Source organism: Drosophila melanogaster, chromosome 3R, assembly GCF_000001215.4.
Source record: "Drosophila melanogaster chromosome 3R".
Lineage (NCBI taxonomy): Eukaryota > Metazoa > Arthropoda > Insecta > Diptera > Drosophilidae > Drosophila > Drosophila melanogaster.
Genome location: NT_033777.3, coordinates 26,428,570 through 26,454,784, shown reverse-complemented (window position 1 = coordinate 26,454,784; position 26,215 = coordinate 26,428,570). Strand labels below are relative to the sequence as shown.

The 26,215-nt window shown below is 42.6% G+C and overlaps 4 protein-coding genes and 1 long non-coding RNA gene across 7 annotated transcripts; all 5 read right to left on the bottom strand.

Moving 5' to 3' along the window:
* Nucleotides 1-199: 199 nt before the first annotated feature.
* Nucleotides 200-2,251, bottom strand: CG5447 (uncharacterized protein). Of its 2 annotated transcripts, none has more exons than NM_143221.4 (5): nt 2,128-2,251; nt 1,763-1,931; nt 1,544-1,696; nt 877-1,216; nt 200-805 (listed from the first exon to the last, which is right to left on the bottom strand). In NM_143221.4, the coding sequence occupies exons 2-4, from the start codon at nt 1,922-1,924 to the stop codon at nt 1,076-1,078; spliced, it is 456 nt and encodes a 151-aa protein (NP_651478.1). In that variant the 5' UTR covers nt 1,925-1,931; nt 2,128-2,251; the 3' UTR covers nt 200-805; nt 877-1,075. Both variants share the same exon structure in this region, with proteins under 2 accessions (NP_651478.1, NP_001262986.1).
* Nucleotides 2,252-2,457: 206 nt separating this feature from the next.
* On the bottom strand, nt 2,458-4,114 carry Hex-t2 (Hexokinase testis 2). The gene is made up of 2 exons (NM_170272.3): nt 3,494-4,114; nt 2,458-3,405 (listed from the first exon to the last, which is right to left on the bottom strand). The coding sequence occupies exons 1-2, from the start codon at nt 4,100-4,102 to the stop codon at nt 2,554-2,556; spliced, it is 1,461 nt and encodes a 486-aa protein (NP_733151.2). The 5' UTR covers nt 4,103-4,114; the 3' UTR covers nt 2,458-2,553.
* An 85-nt stretch (nt 4,115-4,199) lies between these two features.
* Hex-t1 (Hexokinase testis 1) lies at nt 4,200-5,706 on the bottom strand. Its single transcript, NM_176567.2, has one exon. It carries the CDS (start codon nt 5,629-5,631, stop codon nt 4,234-4,236), a length of 1,398 nt encoding a protein of 465 aa, NP_788744.1. The 5' UTR covers nt 5,632-5,706; the 3' UTR covers nt 4,200-4,233.
* An 87-nt stretch (nt 5,707-5,793) lies between these two features.
* On the bottom strand, nt 5,794-14,007 carry tx (taxi). 2 transcript variants are annotated; one of them, NM_001300614.1, is made up of 2 exons: nt 13,049-14,007; nt 5,794-7,245 (listed from the first exon to the last, which is right to left on the bottom strand). In NM_001300614.1, exon 2 carries the CDS (start codon nt 7,243-7,245, stop codon nt 6,091-6,093), a length of 1,155 nt encoding a protein of 384 aa, NP_001287543.1. In that variant the 5' UTR covers nt 13,049-14,007; the 3' UTR covers nt 5,794-6,090. The 2 variants fall into 2 exon arrangements, with proteins under 2 accessions (NP_001287543.1, NP_524516.2); NM_079792.3 differs by having other exon boundaries at nt 13,049-13,248.
* Nucleotides 14,008-25,611: 11,604 nt separating this feature from the next.
* lncRNA:CR43434 (long non-coding RNA:CR43434) lies at nt 25,612-26,195 on the bottom strand. Its single transcript, NR_048497.1, has one exon. It is a non-coding gene; the product is annotated as a long non-coding RNA:CR43434 (long non-coding RNA).
* Nucleotides 26,196-26,215: the final 20 nt, after the last annotated feature.

Sequence of the window (26,215 nt, the reverse complement as noted above, 5' to 3'; positions counted from 1 at the left end):
ATAAGACGAGGCTTTAGAGGCCTTTATATATACGAAAGTTTTCTACGCCAGACAATAACAAATATCCGCAGATGATAAGTAAATAGCGAAATACAATTGAAAATCAGCAAAAACAAATTTTGCACGCCACATTTTGCTTAACTTGTTTGCTTCCAATTCGATGTTTACCCGCCGCAGGAAAACAGTTGTAGGCGCGTTTAAATGACGGCAATATATATATTTTTCTTATAAGATATATAACTATGTTAATCAATGTTGCTGATTTATATTAAATATCGAACGATTCTCGATTCGATTTATGTGTAAGTTCATTTGGCGCTGTTTGAAATCGGTAAGTATTGTATAGAAAAAGTTATGCGTATGCATTATGTCTGATTAAGCTTGAACTATGTGTGTGTGTATTTATGCAAATGTTAATGCCATATTGAAATTACAACATTAGACAATCGAATTGTTGGCAACTACTACAAACATGATGTATACAATTCTATTCATTTTCAAATTACAAAACAATCAATTCTCGCTGGCCTTTCGGTCCGATTAATAAAACAATTGTAACATATGCGAATGTGTGTATATGTTGATGCTTCTTGCTTCGGCTCAAAATGCAGTTTCGGTAGCTTTTCACTTACATGACTATGCCTGCTATTGCATAAATACTAACTAACTGGCCGTACACTGCCTTGGCTAATCATTAACGGCTAATCTAGCATACAGTATGTGGCTGCAGCGGAGGCACATCTACCAGCACACCCGTGACTAAGTCGCATGCCCCGAAAACGCTCTGGCCACTGCTTTTGCCAAGCTGAAAGGATGCGAAAGTAAATGTTAGTTAGTTCAGTTTGCAATTGAGTGCGGAATATCTGAGATACTCACACATATGGTTATAGGTTATAAAGCTTTAGCTGCTTCCACAGCTTTTTATTGATTTATATTTTTGGAAACGCACTCTGATGGCGCTGACTTTTGCTTGATAATTGCTGAAACGGACTCTTCTCCTTCACATGCCTGTTGATGCGACTGTAGCTGCTCGATCTCACATGAAAAACTCGTTGGCTGAATGGGAAAGCGGAAGTCACGTTCGCCCCGGACGATCGAATATTGTAATCTCTATGACGCGAAGTCCCCGATAAGTGGGATCGATCAGCTGCAGTCCCTTGGTGTTGTAAATGCGTTCATTTTGGGAAGCCACAAATTTGGATATCTTGCGAAGGGTCTGTGGGGGCGAAAGAGCATTAGTATGTGCAGGCAATAGAGCTGGAAGTGCCACTGCCTTATTTTAAACTCGTATAACAGATAGCACGATCACTAATTAGCAAGTAATACTACTACTTGATTTATCAAGTTCTCTGACCTTTATACCTTAAACAGATATGAAAACCTTGAGTACAAGGACATTAACGAGAATAACTTTGATAACTTATACGATCGCATATCGACATTTGTGAAATTGTTGACTCTAATCCCTATTAATAGTTCCCTAGTGGAACTAGACTCTATTGCATTGACCCACATGTGTGTAATCCAAACCCAAATGACGCACCTTTTCATAGTGCGTTTCGGAGCACATATAGATCAAGTAGGCCGTGATGCAGCCAATGCAGCCCTCGCAATAGGTGCCGCAGGATCCCTCCTCCGCCTCGGCGTAGAACTCGTTTAGCCTATTGATGGTGGCCTCGAAGACGTGTCTTTCAATCTGCACGAGAATCGATATGAGTTCGGATGATAATCCCACAGATAATATAGAGTATTATATAGTCACCATGCCCTCCAGCTCAGCGGGCAGCCGTGTATGGAACTTGACGGAGGTGCCCTCGCTGTAATCGCGCTGGATGAAGACCTTGCTGAAGACCACGCCCCCTCCGGTCGCCTGGAGCGCTGTGGGATTACCGCCCGCTGGAGTAGTGCCACCGCCTTGGGACATGTTGTCGCTGAAAAGGCGGATAATGGCATTAATGGCCTCGCTCTGCAGCGCCCGATGCATTTGGTTAAGGGCAATCATCTTGATGCTCAGAGTGGAGTGTCCAAATCCCAAATGGACAGCTGGCCTTGCTTTTTCCAGCACCGCCCGAAATGGGGGTGTTTTGCTGGTCTGGTCGGTGGGGCACGGCCTGCTTGGTTACCCACCTGTTTGTCTTGGCTTGAAGTAATCGCAGTTGGCCTGGAAAAGCTCACAGGAATGCCCTAATTGCCTCAAATTCCTTAAATTGGTCGAGAGATAAATGTTTGCAAACTCCAAGTGTTACCAGATGGCGAGTTGGCTTTTATACCAAAATAGTGTTACCCCATCCCTATCGTTCCATAAATATTCTAAAAATACTGCATGTACTAAAAAATACTATGGATGTGCAGTGTTGCCACTAAGGCAGAAAATTATTATATCTTTGGCGCCATAATTCAAATCGGATTTCTGGACACAATTTTAAGTTTGAAAGGATAATATTAAAAGTTCCCATTATATCCTTAAATCTTTATTTCTTCTTCCATAATTTTGTGCTCATATATCATTGTCCGTAACGTTTCCCATGCATTTGAAGAATATCAACTTCGAATTTAGAGCTTGCTTTTGGCCTGGACTGCGGTGGCCGCCACGAGAGCCGCTCCTCTTCCGGATCCGTCCTCCGAAACAACCAGCTCAAACTTGACGCCCGGCTTGAGGAGCTTCTTCATGTGGTACTGGAGCATGTCGTGGTACTTGGGATGGAAGCGATACACGCTACCGTCTATGCCGATGGCCACCTCGTTGATGTTCATCTTGTTGATAATGGTGACCAGGCCGCAGGCACATAGCTTGGCAGACCTGGAGGACACCGCCTCGCAGATGTATCGCAGGGCCTCTTTGTCGGGTTCCTGGCAGCCCAATATGCCCAATTCGCTAAGGACCTTATTGCAATTGCGATACTCGCCAGGTGCATCACTTTCAACATCGGAAATATAGGCGGTTTTGAAGCTCCATCGCTCCTGGATCTTCTCGGAAATGATGCCGTGGAACATAAAACCCTTGGCAATCATATCGGTGATGACCAAACGTACAAGTTCACCCATATACATGCCCGATATGCACTTTTCGAACGTCTGCTTGCCGGGATTGGGTGTTACCTTGTCGACTGCCTTGTCGTAGGAAGTTCGAACGAACTCCAGAACACCATTGTCCCCAAAGGCGCCCCACTCGCAGTTGATTATCATTGATGGCTTGGGACTGGTCTGGTATCCTTCGAAGCATTCGGCATTTACTGTTTTCTCCACATAGCACGCATTGGAGCCGGTTCCCACGATCAATCCAATCCGGCAGTTGGGATGATAGAAGGCGCAGGACATCAGAGTGCCCACCGTATCGTTGAGAATGGCGACGGTATTGATCTTTAGATCGCCCCTTCGATCGATTGCCTCCTGGAGAAGACTCACCTAGGAATGCATATTAAAAGAAATTCATTTGTTAAATATAAATGTTAATAGAACCACACGTAAATAGTTTGAACGCCATGAAACTCACCACATTCTTGCCCACCACGCCTTCGCAGCTGAATCCTTTGGTCCAGGCCACAAGGATACCCTTGGAGAGTCCCTGCTGCTGGAGCGGAAACGAGAAGGTGAAGCCCAGAGCCAGTGATTCATTCTCCAGGCCATGGGAGTGACAAAACTCCGACAGGCATTCGGCAAGGAAGTCGAAAAGCGCCTTTCCCGATCCGGACATCAGAGTTTGAGGAAAATTATAGCCCTTCGACATGGTTTCCACGTCCGAGTTGCTAATCAGGTTCACCAGAAGCACCCTGAAATTAGAGCCACCCAGATCCAGGGCCAAATACTTTCCCCGCTCCTTGCCAGTGGGCAGATCTTGCACATGGCTGACGAAGCACTTGATCACCGCTCGTGCATGCGTGTCCTTGGCCAGGCCCATCTTTATCTCCTTGGTCATGCGCTCCACCACCTCGGTCATCTTCTCCTGGTCGATCAGGAAGCCCTTGACCGCGGCTTCAATTTCCGTGTTCACCAGGCTCGGCATTTTCCTATTACAGCCTCCACAAACTGTTTTGTTATGAAACAAAATTTTAAATACAGGGCCGAATAGAGAATGAGTTAAAAGTCTAGTTGACTTTCTCATGAGGTAAATTTCAATTCTTGCTTTGGACGTTCTGGTTGAATAACATGGAAAATTTAACAACATGGAAAATTCAAACGTATATGTTGTCATTGTATTTAAGCAGACATAATAAAAATTTTATTTATGCATATCTAGTAGTCCATAGTAAACAATTTCGCGTCCGTTTTGTACTTGTTGGCATGTGCCATTCCCGCCATTATGGCCGCTCCCACTCCGCAGCTGTCCTGGGTGATGACAAACTCGAAGTTGTAATTGGGATCGGCTAGCAAACGGGTGTACTTATTAAGAACGGTGGAAAAGGTCGGATGAAGGCGGTAGATGCCGCCATCCACGGCGATCGAGATCTGTGGCAAGCGCATGCGGTCAATGAGGCAGGAAACTCCACTGGCCACCAGCATGGCAGCACGATTTGTGACCGTGTCGCAGATGTATTTCAAGGCAGCCAGATCCCGTTCCTTGCAGTGACGTATGCGAAACTTGTCCATCACCTCCTGTGCCTTCGTATAGACACCCGGCGGATCCGAGACGATTTCGATCAGCGACACCATGTCCAACTTCCACTGGATCCCTATGTAATCACGCCTGTCCTCGGCAAAGATGGCGCCCGATTTCATCAGGCGAAGCACTATAATGCGAACCAATTCTCCCATGCAAAGAGCTCCACTAAACTTCTCATAGATCCGAGTGCCCGGATTTATGGACTCGGTGTCCAGCTGGCGATCGTATTCGTTACGTATGAAATCCAACTGCCCAGTATCCCCGAAATGGGCCCAATCCGAGTTAATGATCATCAGCTTTCTGTACTCATCACCCTCGTACGTTTCGCACCTTTCGACCCTTTCCACATAACAGCTATTGGCAATACTGCCCATGATCAAGCCAATTCGGGTATCCGGTTGGGCCCAGCACAGAGCCAGCAGCGAACCGGCTCCGACATTGATGATACCCATGACATCGACGGAGATTTCGGGAAACTTGGCCAGAGCATCGCGCAGCAGTTGGACCACATCCTTGCCGATGGCGCCTTGGGCTCCAAACTCCTTGGTCCACGACACAAGGATACCCACATCCAAAGCCAACTTCTTTAGGGTAAAGGCAAAGGCTATGCCCAGCGGCAGATTGTCCTTGTCCACCTTTTTCTCCTTCACAAAATTTGCTATGCTGGTGGCCAGAAAGGTGAAGACCTCGGTTCCTCGACCCGCTGCCACAGTATGCGGCATAATCACGCACTTGGAACTGGTGTAGATATCTCTCTCGCTGCTGAACTTCACCAGCATTATCCTGCAGTTAGTGGGCATCATCTCCAGGGCCAAGAACTGACCACGCTCCCTGCCCGTTGGCAAATCCTGTACATAGCTCAAGTGGCACGGAACGGTCGAACGATCGTGATGATCGCGACTCAGACCCATCGTAATCTCACGATCCATTGCGTTTTTAATCTTCTCAAGATCGTCTATGCTCGGATTGAACAACTTGCAGACCTTGTAGACTTCCGGAAAGTCCTCCTCAGGATTAAAAGTGTTTGCCATTTCGATGTGTGTCTATTGATCTCAAATATAAGGTATGATTTATATTGCGGCTACCTAATATCAATTTCAGAATCGCTCCATTTAAAACTAATAATCTAAGAGTCTACTCTGTTTCATATCTCTGAAAGTTGAAGGATCCAAAATCCCATCACAGAATAGATTGTTTGAATCAACACTGGGTGCTTTATTTACAGGATAACGAGAAATGCGTCACAAAGAAATGCTTAAATCACTAGTTGAGTTGAGCTATCATGTGGATGTGGCGGTGAGCAGCTTTTGCCTTCGCAGGATGTGAATATACTTATCCTGTCAGCTGCTTGCTATGACACAATGAATTCCGCCTCAATGGCGCATCGCATGTAATGGCTAATAGTGAAAGTCGGGTTAAAACTCGCACTCTAACTTAAGACGAGGGTTAGGCTTAAAAGGAGAGTAGTTAGGGTTGCTAAGAAATACGCGTCACGTGAGAAACATATCCGGAAAATCGCTGTGCAGCAGGTCGAATGGATACCCATCCAGAGCGGAGAACGAACTAATACAGGCCGACGGCTGCTGATCGCTGGCAAAGTCGAAGGAATCCTTGGAACTCTGGTCCAGTAATCGCAGACTGAGCTCCACATCCGACTTCTCCAGACCCGACATGGGCAGATCACCTCGGCAACCGGGCAACAGGGATTCCCCGCTGCCAGTGAGTAGACTTCCATAGCCGGGACTTAGACAGGAGAGGGAATCCCCATCGGAGGTATCCAGAAGCAGAGAGTCCAGGGCGCTGATTCCGTTCAATCCCACCAGACTGTCCAGCTCCAGTCCCGGACTGCTACTGCTGCTGTGGCTGTTCGATGACGAGGAGAGCGATGCGTAGGCGGAGGAGGCAGGCGATCCAATCGAAGAGGTGGCGTAGCACGACTCACCGGAACTTATCGGTGGTATCTGGGGCACTATCTTGGCCTGCTTTTGGCTCTGTCTTTTGCTCGCGGCGGAACTCTTCTTACCACTGCCCTTTGTCTTGGCTGGCTTCTTGGCAACTGGAACGGGTAGCTCCACCTCGGCTTCCTCGTTCGCTTCCAAGTCCACTCTCGCCTCCCGATTGGCACTCTCCTCCAGACACTCCCCTATAAATTCGCTTTCATAGCTGGGATCTCGAATCGAGTCGGTCAGCATGGTGATGTACTTCATGGCCAGTCTCAGGGTGGTGATTTTGGTCAGCTTCTCGTTGGTATTGGCCGCATCCTCGCCCTTGATCGCTTCGGGAACACAATGCCTCAGTGTCTCAAAGGCCGTGTTGATCTCACGCATTCTGGTTCGCTCCCTGGCATTCGCTGTTTTCCGACGGTATTTACTCAGTGGCGGTGCTTTCGTCTTGGACTTGGTGGGTGCATTTTTCCTCGATTTACTAGCCGGCTCCGCTATGGGATCTAATTCTAGTTGAAAGTCAGCCAGGTTGGCTGACTCCCCATCCTCGTTGGAGCCCCTCTTTTGTCGCTTCTGTCGCAGGGAATACTTCTCGCCCCGAGCACTGGCCGTCTTCCTTTTGCGCGAATCCTTGGAGTCCGTCGCTCTGGCCATGTCATTCAGATCGGCGTAGTTGTGCAGTTCGTACGTATTGGACTTCATCTGAAAGTGGAGTGCAGAGGCAGACTTTAGTCGAGGGTCTTCTAGGTTATATATATTTCGAACCCATCCCATCCCATCCCGGGGCAATTAACAATTTTGTACTATTTTTCGAAAGACATCGGAGAGCATATGGGGCTTGTGCAATGAAGCGAATCGGTTATTTTCGGACCCACCCCGCCAAAAACTTCCGTAAACGGCTCTCGAATTGGCTTCAATGAACTGAAGTCGATTCTTGAGTAGTGCTTCCGTCATAAAACCCACTGAAGCCGAAAAACCGAGACGAAACGAAACGAAACGCATCAAACCAAAAAACTAATAAATACAATTTAGCAGCGGGGGCAAGAACAAATTGGTCTGCCAAATGAAATTTCTCATTGCTCATTGCGTTGCGTAATCTACAAAATTCCCAGTATCTTCTCGATCGGCCTCTGAGTCATATTTGCCAGCAAAAAACTCTATGAGCTGGCTTCTCAACTCCTAAAAATGGTTTATTCAAGTTGTTGAATTCTGGTAAGCCCATATTAGTTTTACGTATTTCACATCGTATGAGTAATGTAAACGCAAACAAGTGCATTTGTTTTAATGAGTAGGCTACAAATATTTAAAAAAATTGTCATTAATCTTGTTAAGAACTAAAAGTACTTATCCATAAATTTCAAAAGATTTCCTAAGCTGTTAAATAAGTTAGTTTTTGTTATAGCCTTTGAAAATACATACAAAATTCCAATAAAACTTTAATTAGCCTATATAAAACTTTTAACACGAAAGTTCATAAAAATATTTTAAGACCTCGTTAAATTGGCTGCTTTAAAAATATACAAACAAGTATACGGATGAGAAAGAAAAATAAATTATGTTTCGTAAATGCCGCATGAATGGAATTGTTCATAAACTAGCGACTAATTTAAATTTTATTTGCCTTGATGAACAGTTTTTTATTTCTGTAATTAAATGCTTTATCGCAACAGTTTTAGGAATTTTCATAACCAGTTTAATAATTTGCTTAAGAGTGGTCTATTTTAAGAGAACCTCAGATTTTAGGTGTTTTCCTATTTGTCACACAAGATTGTTTATGAAACATGAGTAGATTGTGTTCACTAGCCAGATAAAATTTCCCAGAAATGTTGATTGTTATAAAATATTTTTCGTGAAAGGAAAATGGTGAGTTTTAAATTCCCGTCATTGCCAAGGGCGCTGTCTACTTCATTTCAAATGGGGAAAGTTTTGTGCGGTAAATGAAATGTTTATTATTTTCTTTTGTGTGGTGCGGTAGGTCAGCTATATGAAATATTTTCCCCTCTATCGAGAGTTGAATGCGGGGCGGATACATTTTGCGGTGACTGTTCGGCGGTTGGAAATGCAACAAAGCAGCGCAAAACAAACAACAAAGGCAACGGTTAATGAATGCATTTTAATGCAAGAATTAAGTTACATGAAAATGTAACATGAAGCCAACGCAACGCAATGCAACGCCGTCATTTCCACCTCCCAAACAGTTGCAGATACACATGGTCTGTGCGAATGTGTATGGAGATAGAAATGTTTCTGCATCGATGCTAACGCCCTTGCACGTAACGTGCCTTGGCCTCATAAATCGCCAGTTTGCCATTTTGCCAGCTAGCCAGCTAGTCAGCTAACCAGCCTTCCAACCTTCCAGTTTGCCAGTCTGAATGCAGAGGTGTAAATGCAGCCAGATTGATTGCAGTCAGTTGATCTAAGGGGAGCAGCTAACGTCGAGTTAGTCGGTTTAGCCGGGCCCACTTAAATGGACAATTTAGTGCAGATTGTCCAAAATTGGCACTAGACGATTCTGGCCACCTTGCCCGATTCAATCCGGCTCGCATTGGCTTGGATTGCCAGCATGTTGGCTCGTTGTTGGCCTGCTTGACACTTGTTGCATAGCTTTGACCATTCCCAGAGCTCGCTCTTGGCTTGGCCTAAACGAGTTATGAGGTGTTTCTCCTTAAGTGAGCACTTTTCTTCGATTACCGTTAATGTTTGTTTGTCTGGCAGCAATAAAAAAAAAAAAAAAAAAAACCAGAGAGAATGCATGCCAAGAGATTCAGCACAGCTCATCTTGAAATCCCAGCAAATCTCCATTCAAATCACCTTTCCCTGCCTCAACTTTCAACACGTGGCTAGGTTCTTCACTTCGTGCCGGCATTTTCTTTTGGCGTTTCGCCCCTGTTTCGAGGTATAATTAATTTTTACCACGCAATCCTAAGAAATGCTTAAAGACCCAGCAGAAAGAAGTTTTTAAGTTGGAAAAGATCCGCATGGATTGCATGCCCTTTCAAAAAGTTTTAAATGCTTTTAGAATATGCTTAGTATCTATCCTCTACTCTACATATCTATATACATATAAATTTCGTTAATACATTATTTTTAAAGCATGGTACGAAACGAATGTCATTCTTTAAAAGACCCGCCCCCAAGTCAGTGGAACCCACTTGAGTTGTAAGGGCATCGTGAAAAGTTTGCGACATGCAACAAACAAGCTGCAATTAAGCGCGCAACACAGAAAAATTTGTGCACCGTCTTCAAAGAGGGGCGGCAAACGTTGTTCACCTGCTCACTCCCCTCGCTCCCCTCCGCCCAATTTTCCCATTTTCCCGCCCTCCGGTCCAAAACGACGTGAAAATTACCTAGTTCCGTGTGCTTAAAGTGGGCCTTTTCGCTGGGTGGGTGGAAAAGCGTGGAAAGTGCAACGACTGTCCGCAATCAACAAATTGCATGCGATTAAAAGTATTCGCGGCTAATAAACGTTTGTTGAACAAACAGCAACAAGCGGCCTCCTGATTTTCGGAGTCGCAACCGGAGGGATACAGGATATGCTGCAAGGAAGTGGAGCAGGAAGTTAGCGGGGCGCAGTTTATAGTGCATAGGGCCTGTTTCGTTCTCTGTTGATTGGAAAATTTGTTGCGCGCTTTTCGTGGACAAAGTGAGCGGTGGGGGGGGGGGAAGGAGGGCGGGGTGGTGCCTCTGCTTAAGTTTTCAATTACACGCCGGCACAATGCAGAAAGCGCCCAATTGAAATGCACAGACAACAAACATAGAACAGTTCCTCTTACACAAAAGCCCAACATTTCATTTTGACACTGAGAAAAATCGGAGGAATGTGAAAGAAATACGTTCAATCAAATACAATAAAGCTGTTATGTTTGATTACTGCTTATAACATTTCAGCTTATCAAACTAAGTTGTGTTTTTGTTATATGATATATTTATAAGATCTCATATTCAAATAAAATGTTGAGCTTTTTGACAACAAAAAATTCTTAAAGTTTTTTTCCTTACAATTATTTGCAGTTGAAGAATTTTGTTTCAGTGCACCCCTTTTCCTGATCCCATTCTCTTTTACCAACAGTTTGGTAGACAAAAGGCGAGCCGTGCGTGCGACGAGGCGTGAAGGGGTCGAGGGGCGGGGCAGGGGCGTGTGGGTGGGTCGGCCCGTTCCACAGATATATAAAATACTTTTTTTTTTTTGGGGAAAATCAGATGGAATGGGAATGGGGACGGGGAAGTTAGCCAGGCCTAGCCGAAGTGCACTTGAAACTACCGGCGAGTGGCTCCTCCTCCCTCTGCAGTCTGCCCTTCACTTTTGGTTCGGTTGCAGTCGCTGCATTTTTAGGTGTAGCCATTAAATTTAGAACTTTTTCTGCACGCTTGTCTGCGCGCCCATGGGTTTTCCGGGGGGAAAATCGGGGCAGGAGGAATTGTTGAATTCAAGGATTTCGGCAGTCGGGTGCGGTTAAATGGAAAATGAAGCGTCTGCTGCTTGGGCACGGAAAAAAAAGCAACTGAACCACATGAGGCATTGCTATAACGAGGGTAGATGACTTAGTTTGAACAATGTTTTCTCTTGACAAGATAAAGTTAGCATGGTAAACGGATCTAAACTTTGATTTATAAATATTAGTAATCCTTCAATTGAAAAAGTAACTAAAGTAGTAAAATCATCATCAAGAACTAAACTTTCAACTTTAATTATTGCTTTTGAATGAAATCCAAAGTTGCTTTGTCTTTCGTAACTTCAAGAGCTGCCCTCTGGACCGATTCGCTATGGAATCTCCGACTGATTCAGATTGTCTCTGTGCCTGCCGTGTTTTTGATTCGTTTTGTTGTTGTTGTCTTTTCCACAGCTCTAAAATTAGTTTTCATTGTATGCAACTTGAATTTTCTTCCTTCACTATTTTCGTTTTCTTATTTTCGTAGCGCTCTATCTATTTTTTATCTGCCTCGATTTGTGATTCTTAATTTGCTTTTTGTGGAAAGCGTCAAAATCTTTCATTCGGCTTCGACTTTGTTGCCGATACTATATACATAGTCACCTATAGTCTATAACCTTTGTTGTTGCTCGCCTAGCTAGTTGCGCGTGTGTGTGTGTGTGTGGTTGCTGTTGTCTCGTGCTGTTGGCTGTTGCCAGTTGCACGTTGCACGTCCCCCTGATGCTAGTCTCGTGTGTGCTACCGTTGGCAGCTATTATTTTTAGCCGGCCTGCGGCAAGTTCTTATTTGTTATTTTACCCATCTCTTTTTTTGCCGTCTTTTGATTTTTTTACGCTTCTTTCCTTTTATTTCGTTTTGTTTTTTCTTCTGTTGATTTGTTGCCATTGCTTTGGCCAAATGATTTTGTTTGATTTTCCATTTACGTTGAGTTTGTTTATTAAAATTGGCACACACTGCGTATGTGTGATGTGGCCGTGTTTACATTCACCGTCTCCCTTCCACCACCGTGTGGATAAATACGAATACGTATGAGTTATATTTTGATAGCTTTCTGTGTGGTTTTGTATTACCCATCGGCTTTTGATTTGCTTGATTTTTTGACAGGTCTCTGGCATTTGCCTACGACTAACTTTTATTTTTCTTGATTTATTCCTGCTATTGTTATTGTTTAAGTCTCTTTGCAAGGAGGGGCGCTGGCTTTTCCCACATACGATCGAGATTTGGGTCAGGGGGACAGCAAACAATGAGGTAGGCAAGTATATATAGGGTAGCAATAGACTCATGTGTCCATAAACTAATTTAATTTTAGATGCACCTTTCCATGGCAGAAAAATCATTAAAATTTGACTCGATTAATGCGTGTATTTTTGGCGAATTTTTTTTTTGTAAATCATAAAATATTTATGACGAATAACATTTTTTAATCATGTATTGAGTCAGCCCATGAGATGCTAGTTTATTTTAGCTTTCGACAAAATGAATAATATATTAATATATTAAATAAATAAATGCCAAATTAAAATCGGCGATTGACTGGCTGCCAGAAACCAATTTTACTCGATTATTTGGGCAAACATAGTGCTTGTTGCCGAATGGTATGGCGAAAATGAAAGTAAATAAATAAATGCCGGCGTTGATTAGCACATCACAGATTTAAAGTGAGTGGCAGGTTAAGCGGGACTCTCATTGATGATGAGAATTCACAGCTTTTGTTTGCACATTAATTAAACTGTTCCCCCTACTTTGGTCGCAAACAAACGCAGCCAAGTTGCTGCTTCCCTTCGGTAACCTTTGAAAATCAGTTGACAACTGGCTGTCGTCGCCGTTTTCCCTGCTGAGCAGCTCGAAAACATTTTCCCCTGCACACATCTGGCTTTTCAACACCTTGGACAAATAAATGTTTCAGAAGTTTCTTAAAAGCCCGCCCTGCCCCATCTGCCAGCCACTAACGTGATTGGACAGAGGAATGCCTTTTGTCTATTTTTATTGGGGCGGCAACAAGAGATCGGGCAGATCTTCTATATCTTTTCTATATCTGAACGCTTATGTCTGATAAATGGCGGCGGTATATTTACCTTTTTGATTTCATAAATCCAACAATGTATGGCTGCGGGATTGGTCTTTCAGGATGATTTGAATTCAGTTGTGCACTCTGATTAAGATTTGTTGATGTTTTTATTTTAATTTTTGGTTCATTAAAGTTGCGCCAAAGTATGCAAATTGAAATTCCGACAACGCGCTGTCTAATTAGTCACCCAACTAATTTTGATATGCGATCTTTGTTTGAATTTTGTTTTGTTTGGACTTTTTTTTATTCTTTTCGGATTTAAAGTTATTAGCTCATGCATAAATTTGGCATGTTAACACAACAAAAAAGGTTTGTTTTCAGTTTTTATTTCCTCAAAAACTTCTGGAACTTGTTTTGGTTTGAATTAATATTGCGGTGGTTGTGGTTGTTGCGGTTGTGATTGCGCCGCTGGTTTAACTATTGATAATAACTTCGGTACGGTTTTCGCGCATTCTTGAGTTGTGTTTATCTTGGGCCTGCTGGAAAAGCCTCGAAGAATGGATTTTCCGTGAAAACGTGCAAGCCGCGTGTGTCAGTGCGGCGGTACTAATGTGTGCGGCGGTGTGCGTGAGGCCGGTTGCTAAAAATATCTATGAGTGCGCGTCGCTCGCGTTCTGTGTATCTGTATCTCGGAATCTGTATCTGTATCCAATATCCCGAGATGGCATACGAAAATACACGGAGAAAATGCTGCGCTGCGTCCGCCTGCTGCGCTTGTCGGCTGTGCACTGAATAGATATATCTCGCGGATCGCTGGGATGGTCTGACTTGGTTTGGCTTGGGATGCGGTGGCAGCTAAATCAGCTGACTACTGCCCCCAGTTGGCTTTGACTCCGTTAGCCAGGTTAGCGGCTCAGGTGGGCGGCGATGGCAGTGGAAGTCGGACTTTTGGCTCACTTGTCCGCTGCGCTGAGCGTGCGGCGCGCTATTGGAACGATCAATGAATGAAATGCCGCATTAAAAGGCAGCACAGTCTCGTTTTCTCAGCGACGACCAATAAACCGAGAAACCCACTGGCGCTCGCCAACGCCAACACAAAACAGCCCAGCGCACAACACAACACAACACAGCACAGCTCAGCACAAAGTCATTGAAGAGAAACCAGTTCTCTCTTTCCCCAAATATCCACATCCACCCGATGTGTGGGTGCTTTTTGCGTTGGCCGGATCGGATGGGATCGTATCGTATCGGATCGTATCGTATCGTACTGTATCGCATAGTACGGTCCCAGTTGGTCTTTGGCGCACTCTCTTGAGTGATTTCCGATTCGGATGGATTTTCGGTTTCGTTTCGAGTGTTTTGAGTGCTACCACGAGTACGCGTAGACGGCCCCCTGAGATTTCGTATGATCTAATATCGCCAGGCAGTTATTTATTTAAATTTATTGCTAATTTTATTTGCTGCTGCAGCAGCGCTTGACATTCATTTGTACAAGTCAGACATTGCTTGAGCTCACTTGAAAATAGTTAAAAATGTTTATTCGCCTTTGATTGAGATGGTATCAGCTACCAAAGCTTGACTTGTGTCGGATCTCCATTTTTAAGGTTGAACTTTGGTTGCCAGACCATAAATGATACTCATTCTTGGTATTTATTTGGATCAACTTGGATTTCGTGGCGAATTATGAGGCACGTCGAAGTAAAGTTCAAGGAAATCTCCTCATTTGTTTGTCATTTAAGTGTTTTAAGAATGGATGGTGGAATTTTGTTGTTTTAACTTTAATTCATGACAAGTATTTAAAGTATTTCCTGTAAGATAATATAAATATATATAATAACAATTCTTCGAAACGTGGTGTTCAGTAATTTTCAGCAATTTAAATTGTAATTAAAATATTTTTGATGGGTATCTGATAGCCGACGCTTTTGACTCCTGTCCATATATTTGGATTTTATAATTTATTCTAATTCGTTTCGATCAGTTTCAGTTCAGATGTATTGGGTGTGTGCACTTCTCAAGTTGTTTTCACATAGCGTCTAATTTCAAAGTGCTAAGCTGATTTCAAAGTCACAATTCAGTTGTTGGAACCCGATTTTTTTTTATTTTTCAACAAAGAATATTGTTTAGAGTCATGTTTGTATAGTTTGTTTTTGCTTGCATTTTGTTGCTTCGCAAATAATTATAATTAACTGAAACAGGCAAATAATTGCAAAATGGATTTGCTCCTGCAGGCAAAACAAGTTGTTTTCTCATTATTGTAGCTATGACGACATACCCGGCTTAAATCTCGAGTTTGCCCCGATATACTCATATACGAGCATTTGTGAATAAATGACTTCGGGCAATAGACCGATCGACTCTGTGACTGACTGGCGATTAATTTATCTTTGTGCTTCTGTCTTCTGTCTGAAGGCGAGTTCGTCATCGTTTGTCGTGTTTTGTTCTTGAGTAAATAAATCATGATGACAACAGTTAAATTTGATTATGATTCTTTTTTTTTTCATGCCCAGAAAGCATACATTTTTCATGGCACAAGGTCGTCACACATTTTAGGAGAGTGGAAAAGTAACGCATGCAACATTAATTTGATTTGCGTGCGAAGGGAGCTGAAAATCAAATTATATATGTACGAATATTTTTGATTAACTGAGCGTATTTAAAAATACATACAAAGTGGCCAAAATGTTGTGTTTCTTTGCTGACAGCTTAATCTGCCGAACGACGACGACTCCCAAAGACAAGAACATGAATAAGCGAGCCATAATTAAAAAAACAAACGTCACTTTTGAATGTTTGTTTTGTGACCAAGTCCAAAAATATATGGGCATGGCCAAAAGGGGCTGAAAACGTGGTAATAAAATATATACATTTTAAAAAATAATCAGTTTTAAATAATTTCTCGCACTTTTACACTAATAATTGCCATAATGCATGCTTGTAAAGACTGAATTTATATAAGTTTAACTAATTGCTACTTAAGTACTAGAATTTTATGGCGTTAATTGTCATTACTTTTAATCTAATTTGAGCGTGAATAATGCCCCTGCTCCACCTGCCATGTCGCTCAATTGCTTATGCAAATGTTCTGAGTTTCAGCTTTGGCTTTGGCTTTTAATTGCCAGCTTCGGAAATCGCATTTGCCTTAATATGGTCAGAAAGCCAGGCGCGATGCCCAGTATAAGTTCGATCAAAGGGGGGCCCCAAACGCTATAAGCCATCAGCTATTAGCCCCTTCCCTCTTGGCCCACTTGGATGGCCGGCGATCCCGCTAAGGAAGTCTGTGAGACGTGTCTGCGACCATTTATGGCCATCGCACGGGAAAGCAGTGAGAAAGCAGAGACTTTTGTATACAAACTCTCTCGACTCGGCTAATTGTGAGCATCGTGGGGCTTCGGGCCAAGCTTCTGAGCTGGCTGTTTTGTGTGTACTGTTGCTACCTTGTCGGCTGTTAACTTTGTCTGCAGCCTCGAAAAAGCGTTGGTGTCGCTGAGTGGGCGGCGACTGGGTCTTGAGTCAACGTTGATTTTGTTTTATATTTTACGTAAATTTATTATTACAAATATCGTTATTGCCGCTTTCAAGCGGAAATACACTCGACTTGGCCAGCCCACGCTCCCTCACGGTCATAACCACCTGCACAGGTTATCTTTTCGTTCTGCCTGTATTTCTTGTTGGCTTTTGGGAAGTGGAAGCTGGCTATTTCGAGTGGAATTGGACGAGCGGAAATGCCAGGCGATTAAGTTGTTGTTCCTCAGCTCGGTTACGTTACCTTTTTCTATTCGTCTCATTTTTAGTGATAATTAATTTTCGTGAGCTCTGTGATACTGCTGATTTGCATAAGTGAGGGTCGCGTGGGTGCGGGGCATATGAATCAGTTGGTAGACTTATGAATGGCATAGTAAAGTTACTTTGTTAACTTTCACGGATTGACAATAGGCAATTATTGCAATGCGATTAACATAAAAATAAATGAAATTAACTCTTTAAGTGCTTTTTATTTGTCAATGCTGCAGGTATTTCGATTTAATTGGTTGAGCAACGTATGAATGGAATTTTATTGCATTACCATTAACTTGTGCATGCTCAAAATGTAATATTTATTTGCTGAAATCTTTAATGATGCGTTTAAGTAATTCTATTACAAATTAAAGTGAACATAAAATGATAATGTGAAAATATATTTGTTTGTTATTTAATTGAGTACATTGTCTTTTGTCTATTGTATGGGAAAAATATAAGAGTTCAGCTGCAGATCTGTGATATGCTAATCCAACGTTGATTTAAATACCCATTGACATAAACATGGATCACTTTCGGTACAATAGTGTAGCCTGTTCATATCAATCAACGCTTATTAGCCATGAAAAGCGTTCGCAACCACGACTAACATCCGAGCATCGAAAACTAATCGTGTATGAAGAATAATGGATATGCTCGGCCATTGACAAAGCTTAACAAATCACACAAGAAGGCGAAAAGTGAAACTGCCAGAAAAGCCACACTGCCACATGAACCCGTCGAAATGGCAGCCCCCAAAAGATCGTGGCTAATCGTGAGCGATGGCTAAAGTAGTGCTGCTGCTTCGAGCAACGTGATTTGGTATTTTCGCCTGGCCACCGTCATTCGAGCATTTAAGTCATTTAACATTATGTATCACTCGTCGCTGCCAATTGTAGTCCCCTTCATCCAAACCCCCTACAAAACAGCCACAAACACGACTGGAGCAACACCAAATGACAAACAACAACATGCAACGAAAGCCCGGCTGTGTCGTCATCGTCTGTCCGATTGGCGGTTTATTGTTGTTTTTATTAATTTCGGTTCAATTAATTACGCTGCAAATTGTCAACAAAATCGAAACCGCAGACAACGCACACAGGAGCATCCACACACACACACACACACACAAGCAGTTCGAAGGTCCCGATGAGCAGCTGAGCTAATAACCAATGCAAATCTCCATCGACAGTAACACGCACACTGAGCGAAAATATGTGATATAATTAGGTTATAACAAACATTAGGTTATAGGCTATAACAATCATGTTAATGTAAGCAATAAACATTTATTCAGTAATTTTTAGCTTAGTACTTTTCTACAAGAAAAACATTATGAATTTCTTCGTGTGTAGCAGCATCGGACATTTGAAATGACAGGGATACACGCTGTGTAAATGGGTGAAAAGGGGGCTTTGTGGGGATTGAAGTGTCCACTGGTCCGTCTAATGGCTGACTGTTGGCGGCATTAACTCATCATGATTGGACGGAGGAGCTGGAATTAGTTGGGGCAGCAATCGGCGGGCAGGGAGGAATAAATATTGATTTTAAGCCCCGTGCTCGGTAGACGAGGATTTCGACATGGTGTCGCATCTTGGCAACCCACAAAGCCACCACCCACAAGCGCCAACTCCTGTCCGAGTGCCAATTATAAAAGGCCACTCGAACTGAATGTGGATGCCAAGTGGCAGTCGGGGTTCAACAACATGTCAATGCTGATGCGCATCAAAGTGATTTTGTGCAACAGAGACTGCCTCAGGTTCCCATGCATGTGACGAGTATATCCCCAAAAGCCCCCGCCCATCCCCATCCACCCACAAATGTTGACAAAACGCCAACGCATTGGAGACGTTTCACATCAGCGATTGGTTTTGCTCGACATTATGTACACGACTGCACACATGTACATGCGTTAGTACGCGTATATCCATCCGAGTGATATATTGTATATGGGTGCGTGTCTGTTTTTATAAATAAGTGGGCTCAAATAAAGAGGTAAGTGTGCTCGAGGGTGGCAGGTGAGTTGATTATTTTCTTTATTTCCCTTTTTTTTTTATTATTGGGGCTACCTCTCGGCGCAGACCATAAATTTTGATATATTTAGCGGTTCAACATTGGGGCCATATGTCATCATCTACATATTTTATACGAATCGTGTCGAACTGCAGTTTGTTTTACTTTTGAGTTTGTATGGGGAAATTAAATACTGCATTTGGAAACTGTGAAGGAATTGTAATTAATATGCACGAATGTTCAATGGCGCTTTTAATGTAATTAATTCTTGAATTATATTTTTGATTAACTAAAATTCTAATTGCATTCATATCAAGCCATTCAATTTAGGTAAAGCCAATTCTATAAAGTGCAATATAAATAGAATTTATGATTTGAATTGCTGCTACTAAATTATTACCAGTTTAATTATTAAGTTTTTTATATAGTTTATTTTATAAATTTTTTTTTTGTTAAAATGAAATTAGTCTTACTTTGGGAGATTAAAGTTAGGCGTGGCAAAGATTTTTAGTTTATGACTTGTCGTGGGAGTTTGTCTACTCATGATTCTGTGAATTTTATGAGGAATGGTGATTGAAATGGATTTTTGTCATAGAACGAGTATTCCCTTTATTGGCGCAGATACCGTTTTCAGAGGCGTTAGATTATTTTGATTATCTGAAGCATGGCCAAAAATAATCCAAAGTTTTGTTTGGAAAACATAAATATATCTTGATTGATCGCCGGCGATACGCCTTAAATTGCTTAGCATAAAATCAGCATCCTTCTATTTCCAGCTCGTGTTGATTAATTGCCCAGACTTTGATGTTCGCATGCATTTGGCCGTTACGCACATTAAGATTCAATCAAAGCACATATAAATAAACTATCAAATTTACGACACAGTTTATTTTTAGCCGCAAAAGAGCAGCGTCGCCTTGGGTCGCCGTCTATAATTGCGAATAATAAGCCTCAATTGGCGATGGCCAAAAAAGTCTGGCTTGCACAGTCACAATGATTTTAGTGTAAGTCTTGGGGACTCCAATCCTACGCACGACCATAATATCGGGTATAGGAAAATACCAACCACCTACTGCAATAAAAGCCCGTTTCAATTTCAAATTGATTGCCGGTCGACTGTTATTATTATCTGCTTTTATTGTTGTTTAGTTTTTTTTCTTGTTAATGTCATTGTTGTTGGTGTCGTTTGGCTCTTGGTGTTAAATACTCGTGCGAATTTCTGTGCTTTTGGAGGCCACCAGAGTTTTGGGCTGGAGCCTGGTTTCGAGTTTTGGGGTCTTTGGCTTGGCGCCACCCCCACAAAAGTACAACGAAAATAAATATAAAAATTTATATTTGTTTTTCATGCTTTCTCGTTGGCATTGCCATTGGCGAGGTGAGACTCGGTCCCAGGCGTTGGCCCACTCGTAAGATAAATAAAATATTTTTACTGATTTTGAGGGGGCAGAAATATATACATATTTTGTTGCTTTTGCTGACCGATCCAAAAAGGTGGCCTAAGGCAATTAAAGTCCGCTTTTTTTTTTTTTTTTTTGGTACCAGAAGTGCCACACACTCGGTTGTAATAATATTATTGAAACGAAAAATTCAACTTTATTCGTGTACTTTTTGAGCTTGTGTAAACTATGGGCTTGGGAGTTTAGACTGAGAACTTGTATAAATAAAAATTCAAATTTAAATATAAAGCAAACCCATAACATAAGATTTCGTGTATGCTCAAGATATTTTTGTCAAGACTATAGAGATTTCGGGAAAACATTTCGATTGCATAAAAGTGATGAGTTCGGCGGGCACAACACTTTCCCACCGCCAAGTGCATCGAATGAATCAAAGCTGTTGATTTTGGAGTGCAGTTCTTATTGCCTTGTCCGCTCAGTCTAGTCATAGTTGCTATGTCCGATGTTGTTGAATGTTGGTTTGTTTGCTGGCTGGCCGGCTGGTTGGTTGGTTGGTTGGTTGGCTGTTCGGGCTGCTGTACCCTTCCTAATATGGCCAAAAGCGGCGGCACACACTCGTACACTTGTTTCGTGTTGGCCAGATATTGTGAGCCTGCGAGTCGCTTGTGCAACATATCCAATTGGAAATGAAAAACTCTGACCTACTAATCACCGAGCCAAAAAGCCAATAAGAGTCAGTAACGAAAGACAACGGCAACAACAGCAGCAACAACAACAACAACAACAGGCAAGTGCCACCAACCAGAGACAGCAAAACCAACGACATTGTCGATGTGCGACAGCAACACCAAACACACAACTGAAACATCTCGGCGACAGCCCAAGAAAATCAAAAGATGGACAATAACTTTAAACCAGTTCCAAATGGCGCAGCCTTGTTGGCAATTTTCGCATGTTACCAGCACAACAAACTCGCTAAAGAGTTCTGTGTTCGCACAAATTTGTTTTGAATTTGATTAGAGTGCTATAAGCTACATATATGTAAGCTATATGGCTATGTGTATGGCGATTTGGGCCCGCAGGTTGCCAGCCCAATTGACATTTCATGCCGTATTAAGTTAGACACACGGACAGACAGTGCGACAGCTCTCGGCAGACAGTCGGCAATTTGCGCCATTTGCTTTGTCGCATTTGTTTTACTTCACTTTTCACTATAAAATTATTATGTTCGAGTCGAAAAGAGCGAAAAAGAAAAAAAAAACTGAAAATAGCGCACAAGGACATTCGCGCATGCGCCCCCAGACGGCGCCAAATCGACGATGGCAAGACCGAAAATGAAACTGCTAACCCAGGCCAAGTACACTGGGCCAAAAGCTGTGATCTTGGTCGGAATTTCATCGAGGACAGGTAAGAATGGACACTTTTAAAATAATTATAATATGAGGATAAGGAAAAGGGAAGAGAAAAGAAAACAGTTCGATTCTGTTAAATCAGTAATATGAAATTGAATATGAATGATTTAAGGATTTGTTAGCATTATAATTAATATTTATATAAGCCCACTATATCACTCAGTATATTCACACAGTGTGCAACCGGCGGCGTCACCGATTTCTGGCTAAATTGATGATGATGACGATGGTGATGATTGCGATGATGGTGGCCGGGAGGCTGTGGCAAGGCTTTGTCGCTGCAGATTATCACGGTTTTTGTTTTGTTTTTTTTTTTCCAGAGTGGTGTTGTGCTGTGTTTTGCTGGCATAAATTTCAATTGCTCGCATTTAGCAACAATTTAAAGCAAATTAAATTTGCCGTTCGGCTCGATTATTGCCTGCTGATAGGCAAGGCCTGGTGGGGTCGCCAATGAACTCGTAGCGCCATCTATCGGCAGCTCTGCCATGTGCATATAAAGTAATTTTCTGCTACATTAGGTTTCGCCTTCCATTTGGACCCTGTTGTTGGGGGAAAAGTGGGGTTGGGGAAAGGAAAGCAAGACTTCGATAAGTTGGGAAAAATTGAGCAAAAACTGGCCGTCTTTTCGTGGGCTCAACAGTGCACTTCGAGTCGAATTGGAAATGTTCTAAAGATCTGCACTTACTACATTATTACATTTATATTGTAAATGTATATTGTATTGTATTATATTGTATAAGTAAACTGACAAATTTCCTTGTACTCAACATTGAGTTCCTTATGTTCAACTCACTTACTTTGTAATAACTGATACAATACCCCCATCGCTTTTCAGTTGTCTAAGTAACTCTGCGTTCTGCAACAAGCTCATTAAGCCATCAACTCGATCAATCTGGCCATAAGCCCCTGCAGTGAAAGAGCTTCAATTAAAAGAAATTATTATAGATTTGTTTTGAGCACTTACTGCTGCTTCTGTTGTTGCTGTTCGTTGGCCTTTTCGCTTCGCCTTCGACTCGTTTTTGTGCCAAGAAAACAGGCGCCCACCATCGCCCACATCAAATGCTCCACTTAGACGCGCTCCATTGTTTCCGCATTCGATTAAAAATGATAAATGCCTCGCTGCGCTCAAGTGAAAACAGCACGGGGAAGAAAATATATAAGTATATACATATATATATATATATTATCCAGTGGTTTTCTTATTCTGATTTCCTTGGCCAGTTTTAATGTCTCGTTTATGGAACGCTGATAAGTCAAATGTTGCTGGGCATTCTAGCCCGGAGGCTCAGCGTAATTATTTGATTAATTTTATTGCCTGTTCGGTTGTGTGAGACTGCCGGAGATGGCGGCTAAATATATCGTTTATGCTTTTATTAAATTGCACGCATTAATTAACTCGGCATAAGGGGGAGCAAGTCGAAAGCTAAGTCAAAGCCAAGGCGGAGTCAAAGAAAATGTCTAGCGCAGACATAATGGGTGCCCGCCCCACCCCTTTTTTCCAAGGTATTTTTCCCCAATTCCTCCATCTCAACATAAAAAGCCCAGCGGCCTTTTTCATTTCAATTAATTGCTTCGACGTGGGTAATTCGCGTTTTCACATGATTGTTGGTAATTATTGATTAAAGGGCGCACATAAATCTATGTCAATTGAATGGCCGCCAGGTAGGCACTTACTTAAATAACAGTACTTTCCGATTATGTCATTATACGGGCATTAAACTGCCCCCTATAAGAGTCGCCTATCCTCCAAGTCTCCGGCATGACAACAGTTCCATCTTACAAATGTTTGCGGACAGTGTCATTGTCCAACTATCTGAGAATCTGGCCAAGGAAACCACGAATGGGCCAAAGTGGCCCTATAAAACGGGGACATTGGCTGAGGTTAAATTGGGTTCACAATGTGGTGTGGAAATTGGCTGCTCAGTTTCCCTTTGAAACGTCCATCCAGCGGTTGAGGTGCACATTGTGAGAAATTGTTGAATGAGAACTTGAAATTGATGATAGGTTTCACGTCGATTAAACGTGGCTTACAGGGTGAATCTGAGAGGTTTAACATTAAAGTTAGTTTGGAGAAGCTTTTAAATACTTTCTCCTTAAGTCTAGATTAATCCATAAACCAACTCGAAACTAATTGCTTCAAGAATAAAGAGTGGTAACTTTTGTCCATTAAACTCACATTTATCCACCTTAAAAGCACTTATTTGCCACACGCCCGCTTACACAACGCATTGAAAAATGACTTAATTTCACTTGAAGAAACCTCGGACGATGACCAATAACCTGCTCCATTGTGTTTGTTTATCCCCCCAGCTACAGATGATGGGTGGGTTGAATGGAAGGAGGAGGTGGCGAAAAGGCATTCACTCGGTCAGTAGGCGTTCGAACTGCAACTGAACTGAGTTAAAACTGCAGTGGAGTGCAGCGGACTTGGACTTATAAACATAAGGAGTAAACAAGTCCATATACGGTCAAATCGGTCAGCAGTATCTTTTTCAGACGCATTTTGATTTCCATTGTTGGTTTCCGATTCTTTTCCATTTATTTTTTGTCACTTATGCATTTTTCATGGGACGATCCCGGGACTGCGAACCCAAAATATCCCGAGGAGCTGAACTGGAGTGACAGGCGGCGCAGGCGCATTGCAAATTGTCAAACCGTTATGCGAGTCCAACTTGGGGATCGAGATGGAGTTTCAGTTGCAGTTGCAGTTGAAGATGGAGATGGAGAAAGTCCAGCGCGTTGGCGGCGTTGCGATTTATTGTGAAATATTGAAATTACACAAGCTGCGAGCCGCTAGAGCTTGGCCAGTGAGAAAATGAGCTGTGCGCCAGTTGCATCTGCATTTTATGCAGGAAAAAACCCAGCCAATTGGTGGAGCAAAAAAAAAAAGGGAGACCAAAAACAAGTCCCACTGCGGTTATCGCCATGACAGCTGTCAATCTCGGCCAGAAAAAGTGCGGTGAACGAGAAAGTTTTTTCCATTCTCCCAATTGCATCCAGGCGACGACTTTAATTGTGCCAGGCTTTCAATTAGCAGAACAAGTGATTTTATAGCGCCCTCGACTTCGGCGGCCACTTAAATTGCTACTCGAGTTCGGGCAGGTAAAAGTCTTACTTGTCTCCGGGTGTTGGCCCAGAAATTAAGCAGCCGTAAATGGCAAAAAGGACAATTACTTTATTTGCGCACTCAATTTATGCTGATTTATGGAGGAAACAATGCTCAATACGACTGCGAACCAAACCATACCCATCGCGTCCATCCCAAATGTTAATTGCACTAAAATGCAGATTGTACGTGCACAGAGAGAAATTGGTTGGAACTTTAAACTTCAAAGAAAAAGATTTGTCACACACTGTTAAATACTTAAGTCTTATTATTATCATCATATATAATATATCATCATATAATAATATAAGTTATTATAAGTACATGTATGTCAAAAGCTTTTATTAAGAGCTGGAGCTGAATTTCGAACTCCGTTTTTTCGAGTGTTATAAGTATTTACTTTGCATATATCCGCGCATGTATCTGAGGTCCAGTTTGGGGCAGACCTTGGCTGCAGTTTGACTGCCAGCCGGCGAAAGATAAACAGCGACAGTTTTTCTACCCGATAAAGGGAATGGCCGTGGAGATGGAGAGGGTGCAAATTGGGTGGTGGCCCGCGAACCTTGTTGCCTTGTCTGCCAAACTCATTAAAACGAATCTTTTTTAATGGCCAAAAGTTTGCCTGGTTGCTGCCATAATCAGTTAAATTAAGGCCATGGCAGCTGAAAACTGTTTGCTGCCTGCCAATGTCGTTAGCGTTGGTCTACAAAAAATCCTGGCAGACATAAAGAGCGCTGCTAAAAAGTTATAGAACTATGCCACAGATTTTATTTGTATCTATTGATTGTTTCAAAATAACCATTAGCAAAGACAGCAAAGTCTGTAAACCAATAACTTCCTTTATATTCTAGTTTGTTTTATAAATTTTTTTAAATTGTTAATTATATTAAGAAGACGAGGCTAAATATATTGCATAAACAATTTTGCTGTTAATTTTTAACAGCCAATTCCTTGCCCAACTTTCGTGCCTTTATTCCTTTATCCGCTTATTCTTCCGTCTCCAGAAGGAAGAAAATCTCATTGGGAATTCAATATTCGGAGGCAGTGGCTTAAAGGCGACAACTTGTGTGTCAAACGCGCAGAGGCAACGCGACCAGCGACTAACAACTTACTTAAGCCATCTGCAGGAGAAACACTCCTCGCACAAGAAGGCGATAGATGACGCAGGCACTGCCATATTCCATGTCACACTCTAAAACTCTAAAAGGCCGAAAAGGCAGCTCCACCAGTACCACCATCGCCAGCAGTCCCACATAAACGTGCTCCGTCGGCTGGAGAGTGTTTTGGGTCCTCCGATGCCCCGACTAAACCCCTCTCACCACTGAATACCCCTGGAAATCCCTGCACGTGGCCAACGGGCTGGCCTGCACTCTTGTGCACTAATTACGAAAACTCAGCACGTTTTGCCATCGCATGGCTCAGCTTTTGGCCCGGTTGTCTGGCAGTTTGGCTGCTGCCTGCTGCCTGTTGGCTGTTGGCAGTTTTGGCCAGGCCGCCTAGTTGCCTTGTTGCCCGAGTGGTTAAATGCT

Excerpts from the sequence above, each read along its gene's own strand:
- Hex-t2 (NM_170272.3), bottom strand. The coding sequence starts at position 4,102 with ATGAGAAAGTCAACTAGACTTTTAACTCATTCTCTATTCGGCCCTGTA. Across the intron at positions 3,406-3,493 it reads GCGTGGTGGGCAAGAATGTG|GTGAGTCTTCTCCAGGAGGC; the intron begins GTGAGTTTCATG and ends ATGCATTCCTAG.
- CG5447 (NM_143221.4), bottom strand. The coding sequence starts at position 1,924 with ATGTCCCAAGGCGGTGGCACTACTCCAGCGGGCGGTAATCCCACAGCG. Across the intron at positions 1,697-1,762 it reads CCGCTGAGCTGGAGGGCATG|ATTGAAAGACACGTCTTCGA; the intron begins GTGACTATATAA and ends ATTCTCGTGCAG. Across the intron at positions 1,217-1,543 it reads CCGAAACGCACTATGAAAAG|ACCCTTCGCAAGATATCCAA; the intron begins GTGCGTCATTTG and ends TCGCCCCCACAG.
- Hex-t1 (NM_176567.2), bottom strand. The coding sequence starts at position 5,631 with ATGGCAAACACTTTTAATCCTGAGGAGGACTTTCCGGAAGTCTACAAG.
- tx (NM_001300614.1), bottom strand. The coding sequence starts at position 7,245 with ATGAAGTCCAATACGTACGAACTGCACAACTACGCCGATCTGAATGAC.